General features: G+C 33.1%; 1 protein-coding gene across 1 annotated transcript; it reads left to right on the forward strand.

The window, feature by feature from the left end:
- Positions 1-1,902: 1,902 nt before the first annotated feature.
- On the forward strand, positions 1,903-11,004 carry LOC134264618 (transmembrane protein 178B-like). The gene is made up of 5 exons (XM_062746898.1): positions 1,903-2,297; positions 7,785-7,892; positions 8,091-8,228; positions 9,109-9,209; positions 10,232-11,004. Exons 1-5 carry the CDS (start codon positions 2,081-2,083, stop codon positions 10,538-10,540), a joined length of 873 nt encoding a protein of 290 aa, XP_062602882.1. The 5' UTR covers positions 1,903-2,080; the 3' UTR covers positions 10,541-11,004.
- The last annotated feature ends 3,104 nt before the right edge of the window (positions 11,005-14,108 follow it).

Here is a 14,108-nt window from a genome sequence, read left to right on the forward strand (position 1 = left end):
TTCTTGTATGAACGTAATGGCACTTGGAAAAATATTAGTTAATATGATACTGACTTCAATGAAATCACAAATATGGACAAAACACACTCAGAAAAGGTTTATGGACGAAAATAAATTTCAGAATATGTTAGCTTGATGCTTAAAGTGTCATGTTAACTTTTAAAAATAAACCAAGGTAGGCGAATTTAATGAGGAAAAGCAAAAGGGTAGAAAATCACATAGACAAAGAAGCTATTTGTTTCTTTTATCATCTGTCGGAATTCTGTCCTTAATCTGTTCAAGAAAAAAATCAGCGATATACTATACTGGATTATATCAATGGAGTACAAATTTTACTCTAATCATCAAAATTCAAAAGATTTTTAAACGAGACTCTTATTATCCTTTTGCCAAAAGATAATACTATATAAATACAGATAAGGGAAGAAAAGGGTGTAAAGGAATAATAAAATATCAAAACTTGGTTTCATATCAACGATAATTTTTGGTCTGACGACAGGTGTGCGTTCAATATCGTACGTATATGTAGCTGCTATCTAAAGATACGCTCTTTACAGAAGAACTAGCCAAGTCACCGCGTATACTGGAAGAGCTTACATAAATATTGGATGCAAAATACCAAATTCAAGATATGGCATTCCTGGTCACAACTTCGAAGCACACAAGCTTTTTAACAAAAACAGAGATTGCCATCAGGATCTTAGCGAATTATAAAAGTTAATTTGCATATCATGGCCGTAGGAACCGGTACTAACAAAGAAATAGACAATTAAACGATACAACACAAACTTTAATATCTCCAAGAAATAATGTTTTGAAAATACTGACTAAAGAATTTGTAACTACAGAGGTTACAATATTTACCCAAATCAAAAATAACAAATAAAAATAGCAGGACAAGAAGTTTAACTTTTGTTAGAACAGGGGACCAGTAAAGTAGAGCATCCCCTCGCAAAGAGCTATGTCAGCATTCGATATCGGTGCAAATGCGTCACTTCCGTTTCACACAAATGACAAACAAACACACACACCCTCACACACACCCTCCCAGAAACACACACATTTGCGTTAATTTATCCCCTCCAACTTCGTTCACGGTTGCGATTGGGTTAATCAAGAATACCCAGATACATGTAACACAGGTCACTTTAAGACACCGTTTTGACACCGATTTCAACTTTTTTTCCCTAAAGTTAAATTTTCTCACTTTAAGATATATTAGTGCTATTACAGTCAATTTTTTTTTAATTTTCAAACATCAATTTTTTTTAGTACTACTTGGCTTAAAAAGTGTATATTTGCAATAAAAGTGAATAAAAGATGTCGAATCATTCTCATTATGAAAATCGATAGAAAACAGGAGCTTATTGGAATATTGATTAATAATTAATTGACGGGATACATGTGTTCAAGATTACTAAATATGTAAACTCAGTCTTTTTTTTTAATTTTGAAATTTTCAGTGATTAAAGTTTTCTCATAACAAGGTATTTTGAAAGATTGTGAAAATCTGGTTTCTAAATATCGTAATCGTGAGTTTTGATTCTTCTATTTCAATAGCTGCTAAGGCGTAGACCATGAGTCAAAATGTGCCTCATTTTTATATTTACCTTAAAAAAGAAACATTTTAATTAGTATTTAATGCGATGGAATTCAGGAATGGCTTCTAACCACACCTTACACTTATTTTACTCGAATTTTAAAATGTTTAAATTATTTACATTATTTGTAAGTTAATTTAGATAAACTTTCGAAGCATCTTGACTCCAAAACGTTCACATTTGTTAAAGTTTTGAGTATACTGTTCCAATAAAATGCAGCGCTTTTTCTTTTTACCTGGTTTTACCTTCAGCAATGGCAGCGAATATATCATTAGGTCTCCATTATGCGAAATCACTGGTCCGGAACCTTTGCAGGCCCACAATGTAAACTGATCAGTAAGCAAACAATATATGGATTTTCTTCACAGTCTGTGAGTTCACTCTAGGCTTATTTTCGTCAGTCCCTGCCCTGTTTCCTGTACCTGGGCCCAGAGGTTCGATATTTTACCTGAGAGGGAGGGTATTTGGGGAGGATCACCATGAGGACAAGTACCTGCGGGACGGTGATGCTGGTGTGTGCCACCATTCTGGGGCCCATCACTATCGTTTTTCTGGCTGTTTCGTTTGCCACCGATCACTGGTTGGAATTTAAGGTGGACCGGAGTAAATTCACCGTCGGAAACGAATTTGACAGAGTTGCTCACACAAGATACAGGGGCATATTCCGGGAATGTTACCCAGGAAACGATACCGAATGTAAGTATTTATTTTCACGGATAAAAATAGATCTCTTATAGCAGAACAGTTATTTTTTTTTAACTTTGCCCCACCCAAAAATGGCCGATCATATGATTTGTCTCTAAAGTTTACATGTATTCTTAGCAAGTTTTTATTTCAGTAAATTTTCATGGGTTGAAAACAATTTGTGGACAGTATCTGATCGATATATATCTTTTACCTGTAGTTCAATACAATTCTGGTCGCGCTACCTGCTTTTGTGTGTTCGAGGACAGGACTAGTGTCGCCTCATTTTTTTCTGCAAAGGCATATGATTAATACCTGAATACCTATCAGTTAATTGTTCATTTAATGTTTTAATGAAGTTCCTTGTGAGATAATGAACGCGTTAATTTCTAGATATAATATCATCGTAAAAATGTAAAAAAAACAAAACAAAACAAAACAGTATGTCAATGTTTGATGTTGTGTAAACCCAATGTCTTGTCCAGTTGCCGACGCAAAATCACAATAATGAATAAAATTGTGATAAAATTAACATTATATTACTAACTTAAAATAATGATATTGACCGCGTCTGATGCAGAAGAAGAGGTTGTTCCCCTGGCCTAGATAACCGTGTTCACGGTCAGATCGAATTTCGAGGTGTGCTTGAGGAATTTCAAAGATGAGTGACTTTCAACAACGTACCCGTAGATTCCCATTGAACAATGCTGAGTCCACTACAACATCCCGGCCCTTCCCTCTATACCTTAAAGTTATGAACATCTTATTTTTCATCAGGAGTCATTGAGCACATATGGAAATATTCTTGTATCGTAAACATTTACTTTCAGTGATGCACATACATAATATTCACAGCTATTGAAGTTTGTTGAAAATAACAAAAATATATTTCTTTAAAATGTACATATTCTATGTGTCCTACGTTTTGAGTCAATCTTCTAATTTGAATAATGTGAACTGCGTATTCATAATTAATGGTCCTTCTAGACTAATCTAAAATCTGTGTTAAATTAAACGTTTCATGTTTTCATTTGTCATCCATACAACTTGAACACAGGCAAGTTGATTCGTTGAAAAGATTTTGTGAGATTTTTTTCTACACACTGTAAAAATTGTTTACCTATGAATACATGAATTTTTATAACATTTTTCCCAATTAAAGGTATTTATTAAAATAAACTGAAGAATTTTGCTAAGAAATATGCCACGTTCATTTTGGCTATAAATATGACTGTTTGGTTGGAAAAAAGTCAAAATTTATCGAGTATAATAAAAGAACAAAATAAGTATTTGAAAATTTTTAAGAAGAAAAATTTGTTTTATAGCCGTAGATAATACATTAAATTCATTTGAAACTAATTTAAATTTGAAAATGAATACAGAAAAATAATTTCCTATATGACCAGTACAATGCTGTAAGATGCAAAATATGCGTGAGGTATAAAATTACTGCAATTCTTCCCAGATGATATTGCTGCATTCTACACATACATCACATGTTAGTCTCTGAAATGTAAACTCATAAGTAACGCATTTAAGTTTTCTTATTTTGAAAAGAAAGATTGATATGAGATGTCACGGTTAAGATGACAAATATCGGTTCGGTCAGGTTTTCCGGAATTGACAATTATATAAAAATTTGCTTGCAACAAGCGTTGTGATTGGTTGTTTATTTCAATGAAGGGTTCTTTAACCATATACACGAGAAGACATTTAAACATGGCATACACAAAATCACAAGTAATTGTGTTTCGTATAAAATCCTCTCAGAGAGAATAGCTGGGTAAGGAATTTTTATTTATGGCCATAAAAACTGCATCTTTTTTTGTTTTTATTTGCATAAAGTAGATTCTCATCTTAATATCACAAGAAAAAAATGTGCATTTATTTTGATAGATTTTTTTTTCTTTTTATTTAAATCAGGTTTTTACATGTGCAGAATTGCCAAGTAGCAGGTAATGAAAAATTAAATCTGAAAGCACAATAAAAGAAAACCTTAGGACTTGTTCTGTAAAATGCACATATCTTATTTTGTCAGCTTTTTACTGTTTTTGTTGTGCAGGGGGGCTAAAAATGCATAGGTGCACTGAAATTGGATGCATAAACAACCCAATATCCCCCATGTTTCATGTGTCAAATACCCCTTATTAGTAATTGATAAATGTATTACAGTTGGATATGTATAAAATTCACAATTTTATCTTTCCATTGATATATAGAAGTCTATGTAACAAGTCTCTATTTTATTTCTTTATAGGGGTCAGTTTTATCCCTAAACAATGATTAAAACCCAATTGTTTTGTCAAATGGACTTTCAAAAACGTATATTGTGATTTGGTGATAATCAGTCAATAACTATATTTAATATGTTATTTTATTTTAAACAAGAAGTTTATTACTTTGTTATTTTTTGTTACATTTAACAACTTGTTCTGTTGAATAAAATGGATAGAAATTTGTGTCAGCAAAATAGTACTTTCTACAATGTCCTTAATCCTTATTATCCTTTGATATATATAAAGATGTTTTATTTAAATTCTCAAAATGAAAACCGAACCGAAAAAACCGAAAACCGAGAATGTATTTTCTGAACCGAACCGAACCGAAAAATGTCTGAACCGTGGCAGCCCTAATGAGATGACAAATATCCGGAGGCATGGCAATTTTAAAACTAAATGCGGTGGTCATCGTACACGAGGCTCGGAAAACCATTGTGTTCCCCTCTCACATAGTATTTTTATTGGCCAAATAACTCCCATGAAGTGATGCATCGGCACTCGCAATTCTTTCTATTTAAATGGTCGTACCCAGGAGAAATTAAATCAACCAACCTTGTACGAAGATACGACCGTGGCTGGATCAGTGACCGGATACGTTGGGGGAAAAAGAGAAATATAATTTTAAAAGAGAAGCGAGGTAGAGCATACCTTATGTTGTCGTAGCAACTTTGGGGAATCAGCTCATTACTTGATAAGATCAAGGTCGGTTGTTGCATATTTTTAAAAAAAGTACAAAACAAAATTTAAAGGATGAAGATTTACATGTATGCATGTAAGACTGTTCACAAAATTCATTTTTAAAAGTTGTCGAAATATATACCATTTACCGTAAATTGGTCTGTCCAGTGCTGGATCATCTTTCAATGATCAGGCACTTATGTAACAGCGTTACATAAATATTCTCTATGATTAGTGTCTAGGATGGACAATGGAATTTTTGAAAAATAACCCACTTATCCGATTGTGGTGTAATTTAAAGCATAAGAGATAAATCTTTGTAAATGCGATTTGTATTCTTTTAATCTACGTGTATTTTATTGTAAACCCAGATACTTCCTCCTTTACGTGCATAAACACTTTAACTATTTACTGCTTACCTGTAATTATTTATCTTCCTGGTGGTCGAGTAATGAGATATGAAAAAAAAAATATTTTAAAAAAATTAACATTTGTGGTTTTGTTGCATGGGTAAAAAGATATTAAAGCTCCATATTTTGATTACTTGGGTTACTGTTCTTTTGGACACTTTTCCCAAAAATAATATCAAACTGTTGTTTACATCTTAAGCATGATACGTCAACCAAGGGTATTAGTTGGGAAATTCAATATAGTTCCTTGTTTTAAAGAAAACTAACAAGGGCATTGAAAAACAGAGCATCGCCTCGCGAAAAGCATAATTATCTATTATTAACCAAGGTATAGCTGTAGCATTTGACATTGATCCCGATGCAAATAACATCACTTCCTTTTCGCACTGTAAAAATTAACCCACACACAAAACACACACAAAAGCGTTACTCTATCCCCTCCAAGTCCGTTGTGAGGGGATAACAAGTTTTTATGTACGTGTTTGAAAAAAAAAACAACCGACAACAACAACAGAGACCTACTGGAAAAGATAGGGCTCAGTTCTGGAGCAGAGAGTTATTAATCAGTCCGAACACCTGCTTGAAAAGACAAGGCTCCAAATACGGAGCATCAACAGTTTACAACATCTTAGCAAAATTTTCATTCTTTTTTAAGAAGAAAGTAGGTTTCAAAACAAAATATATGCAGTTGTATGGGTTTCGGGCACGTAGAATGAGAAAATTTTAACATCTTAGCAAAATTTATATTCTGAAATGTTCATTAAAAGAGTAGGTCCCCCCACCCCCCACCCCCTTCCCCCCCAACTTTGAATAAGATTTTCGACTTTGGGGCAACTGTTCCCTTTTGTCTTTTATTTTTAGAGTTAAAAAAAAATTCTCTGCCCCCCCCCCCCCCCCACTGAAATCATTATTTAAACTAGTTCAATGCTTTTGATTTTCATAAAGTTCTTCTTTAATGAAATAAAGGACTTAGAAATGGGTCTATTTACCAGGCTGTAATTGTAATGGGTATTAAGCTCTAGAATAGTTTTGATGTGAATTTTCGCAGGAAACTTGATACCTTCTTTAGAAAATTGGCATTTTTTAAAACTCTCTTGTTCATGAATAGGAAATATTAAACAGTTGTGTCTATTAGGAAAAACGCACCGCAAGATGAGACAGAGATTCACGTATCATTAATGTCAGTTTTAGTATCAAATAGATGCATTGCCTTCAATACGAAGTGTAGTAAACTGTTTTGATTTTCCTATTTTTAATTCCTACAGTATGTACATGAATATAGGGCTATCTTTTCCTGCCAGTCGTTCCATTGATAAATGTGTTTGTGTTGGGGGGGGGGGGGTCCCTTGGTATTTCACTGACAGGTACAAAGTCTCTTCGTATCAAAATATAAACTATTGACCAAGACTGATGCAGTGTATAAACTTCATTGGGCCAAGACTGAAATAAATGGGTGTGTAACTGTGTATTGGACTTGAGAGAAAGTTAAGTTCGATATACATACCTATGTACTTTCGGTAACAACACTCATTTATTACCCACATATATAATTTGTTATCGTTCCCAGTTATTAACACCTGTACTGGACAACACCTATCAATAATTTAAGCAATATACAGTTTAATGACCATGTAATACTGACGATCGATTTCACCTTACGTAATGAACAGTGCATATAGTTCCTTTCTTTATTTCTTTAAATTACATAAATAATTTTAGCACACCATCTTCAAGTTTAATGAAATTCATATAAACCATGCATAATAACATTTAATGACTTTTTTGAAAGAAATCTTCATCATGTATTTTATACTTGAAACACAAACAAAATTGAGCAAACCTTGTGGTGGAAAATTTCTAAATTTTTCTCTTAAGATCATCTCTAATACTAGTAAGAGTTATCTTTCTTATCGGTGGCTCCGAAAATCTTAAATATATAGAGCAATAAAATCAAATTACAAATGAAAGATGCTTATTTTGACAACATGCTTCACGTGTAGTGGGTACATATATTTCCTGTCACTGGTGAAATTAATTTGTTTGCATTGTATTTGTTTTTAAAAAATCATGTTTTAAGGAATTATTTTAGACTATTTGAGTAATGCACATGTACATGTATGTTCTTCTTTCAGTTTTATCGAGATCAAAGGACGTTGTGGATAACTATTGTTTTAACATCGATTACGATGTGCCAGAATCACATACGTCCAACCCAAGTACCGAATTCCTCGCCAGAATCCGTAAGGGAATACAAATGATTAAATATTTCATAATGCGTAATTTATATAGCGTGCATATGTCATCCTCATGTCTTGAAATTTGATAAATACTGATTAAAATACTGAAAAGTTAAAAAGTAAATTTTAAAAAAAGTAAAATCTATATTAACTATCAGCTGTTGTTTGCCATTTGACATTTTTTTATTATGTATATTTCAGACCTTTCTCGTTGTTTTTTGGCTTTCTACGTGGTGGCGCTAGTTGTCTTCCTGTTGGCCTTTATATTTGGTTTGGTAGTCTGCTGCTGGAGAAGATCAAAATGGGCCTACATCGCCGGCCTGTGTGCTTATATAGCAGGTAACACAATTGATGAGTGATTATCACCGTGAATGAGTGATTTTCATACCTAGCCATGAATTATCTATAAACTGCAAACTAAAACAATTTTTATAGCTTTGTTTTGATTTTCACATCAAATGATGAGCCATTACCACGCCTTGTCCTTTGTCCATTGTATGTTTTAAAACTATTCAGTATGGAACGCCATAGCTGCCTTATGTGGTTATTTCATGGTGTAATGAAATTATTACAAAGATTTTTTTAATTTCAAAATTTCAAATAGCTGTTAAATGCAAAAATTGAGAAGAGACAACCTTCACATTAAATATTAAAAAAAAAACACACCAATATTTTTTTTTAACCATTTTGTCAAAAACCACCTTTCTCTTCACATAAAAAAAAACACCTTCACATAACAAACCACCTTCACAAAAAAAAACCCCATCTTCACAAGCTTTGATTTATAAAATAACCATTCAATTTCAATGAAATAAATTTAAGACAGATTCAGCATTAATTACATGTCATGGTCATCTTCAACCTGTAATCTTTTGATATTTTCATCTCAAGAACCACCGGGCCAATTTCAACCAAACTTTTAAGATATCATTTTTTAACTAGGGGATTCCATATTGTGTATAAACATGATAAATGAAGGGAAAAATCCTTCATGGTGAACTTGAGATATTAAAAACTTTTCATAAAATAATATTAAATTTAGTTTCAAAGAAATATAGCGGTTTTCATAAACCAGTACAATGGTGCTGGTTTTGATTCCTGGTACAGCAGTATGTTTTTCAAATTTGGGTTTATTTTTATTGTCATACATATGAAACAGCGAAAAACCTTTCCCATATGTACAAAAATGTAATCTATTGGTTCATGTTTGTCCTTGCAGCATTTGCTACGGCAGCAGCCATAGCATTTTTTCACGGAGCTGAATACCTGGAGAGGAATAAAATTGAAGACAAAGATATCTTCTACTCACAGTGGCCTGCGGTAGGTTTTAATTATTTTCTTCAATTAAAAAAATAGCACACGGAAAAGACAACTATGGTTTCTATATAGATTTAAATTTAGGGTTCTAACCTTATTTTGTAATCTTACTACATATCCTTTGTACAGTGAACATTGTCATAGAATCAAAACTTTTTTAAAAAAAAAATATGAATCTAGTCGTGTAAGATCCATAATTGATATGTTAAATTCAGAAATTGACTCAGACATGAATCTCAGATTTCACTGTAATATTTTACCACTGTTAGAAGTCCGAATGTATTGATATACACTGTAACAGAACAGTTTCCTGGGACCAAAAAAAAAAAAATAAATCTGCAAAATGGACTTCTTTGTTAAACAGAAAAGAGAACTGTTCTATAAATACTTTAGAGGAACCTGAATCCAGCTCATTTAATTTATAGATATTTTTGATAATAATGAATTACCAGGTTTAACTCACTGTGCAATGTTTTGTAAGCATACTTTATGTTTAAATCCAATATTTCTTTTTAATAGAGAACAAAATTGTTTTGAAACCGGTTTTCTCAAGAAGTATGTACTTTAACGACAGCTGATTAAAAGCTCAGTTTTCTCCCTAACTCGACGTCGTCTTCAGTTTAATTATGATTTTAATTGCGTGGGTTGGTTTGTCACTGAATATGTAAATTCCATTTAAATAACTATTCAAGGCATTCTCTTCAATGGTTGCTTCAATATTTACTTAATTCGTTAAATCTGTATAGTAATCAGGTAATTGTAACTTTGAATTTAATGAAAAAAGAAGAAAGGTTCTTTTTAATGCGTAATGAAATTCAAGCTACTATGTAATAAAATTTTAATACTACATGTACTTAGATAACAACTAGAAAATTCTCAGTCTACCAAATGTACTAATGTAGCAATTCAAATATTTTTGCATTGTGCTTTTCTGAATTGATTTGTCATCGTTATTTGATCTCCAGATAAACATTTTCTAGTAATCTAATCTACCAAGGTTGAAGGCGAATTTTTTATATTTACAGCCATTACAATCTGCTACAACTCGATCCTACGGCTGGTCCTACATCCTGGGATGGGTTGGTATGATCCTTGCTGCACTCTCGGCAACGTTTTACTCAGTTGCTGGTTGCTACATTGGTGGAGAGCGTTATGATGACAAAGAATATTTGGAAAAAAGGCGGGAATTTCAGGAGAGCCAAATGGGACCAGATTATTATTACGGAAGACCTTACCCACAACCTGCGATGATTGGTCCATACGTTTATGACATGGAAACTAGACGCCCCCTACCGGCCATTGGATACGGTGACCCCTATGTGTCATGGAGCTAAAATGTAAATGTTATAGGCATTTTTCCATTTATAACACATCTTCTAATGCTTTAAAGTTTGTCGAGAACTGTTGTCGGAATTTAATGTAATGCTTTAAGCATTATTTGCGGAATAAGACTTTGAAAAGTGTATAATCTGACAAAATAAATAAGGTCTAATGACTTTTTTGTTATTTTCCCACAAAACAATGTTTCTACATCAGACTCCAAATAATTTACATCTGTATCATTGAGTGAAAGAGAAAGAGTCCGTAACTTTAGTGTATGAAATCGAATAATGTAAAAAATGCTCTGAGAGGGGAGGTCACTCTTTTTGTTTACAGTTTATTTTCATTAAGAATCTTTTTATTCTATATACTGTATTAGCATTTATATGTATATATTGCAATTTATCATATATTTGACATATCTTTAAAGTTCTGTAAAATATTTACAATGAGAAAATATATTATTTACACAGTAAAATCTTATGTCTGTGGTATGTTTTTCGCTCTGCCATTATTTCCCAGATGGCTCCAGCTTACCAATAGTAAAGATAGGCCCTAAGTAAGTCACTGCAGTGTGATATTTTACGGACAAAACATCAGATGCTACAAAAACATTTCTTAAAAATATCTGAAAATGACATTGAAATCTGTGTTTATATAAGTACAAGTTTGTAAGATGAAACTAGAGGTACAGTGAGCACTGAGCACACTTTATTTAACAAGATGTGTTTGTGAAACACTATGCGCCCGGTGGCACCAAAGTCCAATAAACAATTTTTAGCAGATAAGTCACAGTCTAGGTCACAGGGTCATTGACCTTGATGCCATTTGAAAGAACTTAATTAGTGAAGTAAGCATACCAACTATGAAGTCTCTATCTCTCATGGTTCAAAAGTTATGGTGAAAGTTCTAATAAGTTATTTTTAGCATATAGGTCACAGTCAAGGTCACAAGGTCATACACCTTGATGTCATTTGAAAGAGCTTTATTAGTTGAGTATGCTAACCAAATATAAAGTCTTTACCTCTCATGGTTCAAAAGTTATGGCGAAAGCTCGAAAAAGCTATTTTTAGCATATAAGTCACAGTCAAGGTCACAAGGTCATTGACCTTGATGTCATTTGAAAGAGCTTCATTGGTGGAGTATGCATACCAAATATGAAGTCTCTATCTCTCATGGGTCAAAAGTTATGGCGAAGGTTAAAGTTGACAACAGACAGACAGACAAACAGATAAACAGACAAACAGATAGGACAAAAACAATATACGCATCGGATCTATCGATTCGGGCGCATAATGATAACCCTGCCTCCCATATGATAATAATGGATATGTTCATGATTTGCTCTGGAAGACCCGAAATAAGAATGTCGGATCAAAAAGTGAAATAAGAGGTCACAATAGCATTATCCAAAAAAGAATTTGTGAAAGTTTCATAAAGTATTGATCTTTTCATCATTTGTAACTTTTAAAAATAAGTTCACAAATATTCATATGATAGAAGGACATCCTATAAAATAACCAACTGTTGTCTTTATTTTATCAGAATAACCGAAGTCATTTCTATTAGACTGACAATGTCCTATATACATGTAGTTATTGCTTCCTTAAAATAACTAACGTTTTAAATCAAAGCAAATAGTAGGAAACCATTTAATTGTGACAGAATTGCTGTTGTTATTCCAATAACTACATGTATATAGGACATTGTCAGTCTAATAGAAATGACTTCGGTTATTCTGATAAAATAAAGACAACATTTAGAGTCAACTATTTTAAGGAAGCTCTAAACACTGAGACACTAAACACTTGGAGAAAAATGTATCATATAAGGTATGCATATTGGGATTATTTAAGTAATTTTCAACATAGGGTGCCTGCCTTGTTTCCACAGGAAAAATGTTCAAAGACAATTAGACTATTCGTGATCAGAAACCACTGTTGCTTACTTACATTTATAGGGAAAATAAACGAAGAAAATGAATTCGTCTAATATTATGCTGAAAATGTTTTAATTTTTTACAAATTACGTACCCTAAATAGAACTCTTTAGTGTGCAGTGTTTAGAGCTTCCTTAAATGACATTTTTTTTGCATGCATCATTATCACATGGTAACCTAAACCTGTAGTCTAAATAGTGCAAGACTGAAAGTCAGGGAGGTTCCTGGTCGTCAACAACTTGTGAGCAACTTGAAAAAAAAAAACAATATATAGAAGATTCGGCGAACAAACAAACAAGTTTATCATTATTGTGGATGTAAACTCGAAGGTAAGGCACAATCTAGGAATCCACGATCATAACTCTCCTGAGATAAAGGATAATTTCTTAGTATATGTCGGCACAAATACAAAAATTGACACCAATGTAACATATTCCCCACAACCTTCTTGCGAGAAAATAAGAACACGCAAGATTCTTTTTTAATAAATATTAAAATGAAACCGATTTTCACCGTCACGTTTAGGGAAGAGTCAGATAACTGCATTAATGAAAAAAGTCTTAGTACTGATAATTCCTGTTTCAAAAGTGTAAACAAGGGTAATTACCCCATCCCTCTAAGTTATTATCATTTTCTTTATACATTCTATACATTATCTGACATCGCGTACACCAACAGTAACGAGGAGCATATGAAGAATGACGACGCATGCGCTCAGGCTTAGAATCAACACCACTGCGCAACTCCGGAAAATCATGTAATATTTCCGGTTCTGGGGTCCTTTCCGGAAGTTCGGTGATAGTAGCCTCGGCTTCGACCCCTTCGACTTTATGCGATGACGTGGCATCTTTATCAAGTTCAGTTAACATTTTCTTTGTTTCTTCTGACGGTTTTCGAAGAAAGTGTCCTGTTTCATAAGGTGTGCTAGATGTCGACACTCTCCGTTTCTCCGATGTAGGATGATAAGACGTCTTTCTAAAGGAAGAAGTAAGAGGAGGTAATGTGACTGCAAGCGATCCTCCGGGTTTGTCTGAATGAAAAAAAAAACTTTAAAACAAGATTAAACGCAGAATGTTAAACCTATTCAGTACTTATATCAGTAATTAAACAAATTATTTCAATGGCCTTTAATCTATGAATAATATTGACCTTGTGCATTAGACAACCGATTCATAAAGATGTAATAATGGTCGAAGTTACGATAAATAATCTTTTCCAGTGCACATTTCTTACTTTGTTCTCGGGATACCGGTGGGAACGGATTTGAGATTCCCAGAAAGCTGTAATACTGCTGTTTCTCCTGGTTATATGTGCTCTTCACAGTTGATCGGTTGCTTATCTTAGGAGTTTGCTAAATGAAATTGATGCAGTTGAGGACATAAGTTAGCAATAATTCTTGAAATCAACATTTAACTTTGAAATCTAGATACTGTCATGTCCTTCACTGTCGCACTATTGCACATTCGATGTGACGATGTTGGATACCGATGATGAAATAGCGCCATAACGATGAATGCAACGCAAAAAATTTAAAAAAAAAAGAACTTTAACCTAGGCAATAACTTTTGAATAGGGCTAGGGCTATAATACTTCATATAATTATGTATTCTTTGTGACAAGACCATTGGATACCAACTACTTTG

The sequence above is a fragment of the Saccostrea cucullata genome, unplaced genomic scaffold, assembly GCF_032062105.1.
Source record: "Saccostrea cucullata isolate Sc308-1 unplaced genomic scaffold, CSIRO_AGI_Scuc_v1 ctg334, whole genome shotgun sequence".
Classification (NCBI taxonomy): Eukaryota; Metazoa; Mollusca; class Bivalvia; order Ostreida; family Ostreidae; genus Saccostrea; species Saccostrea cuccullata.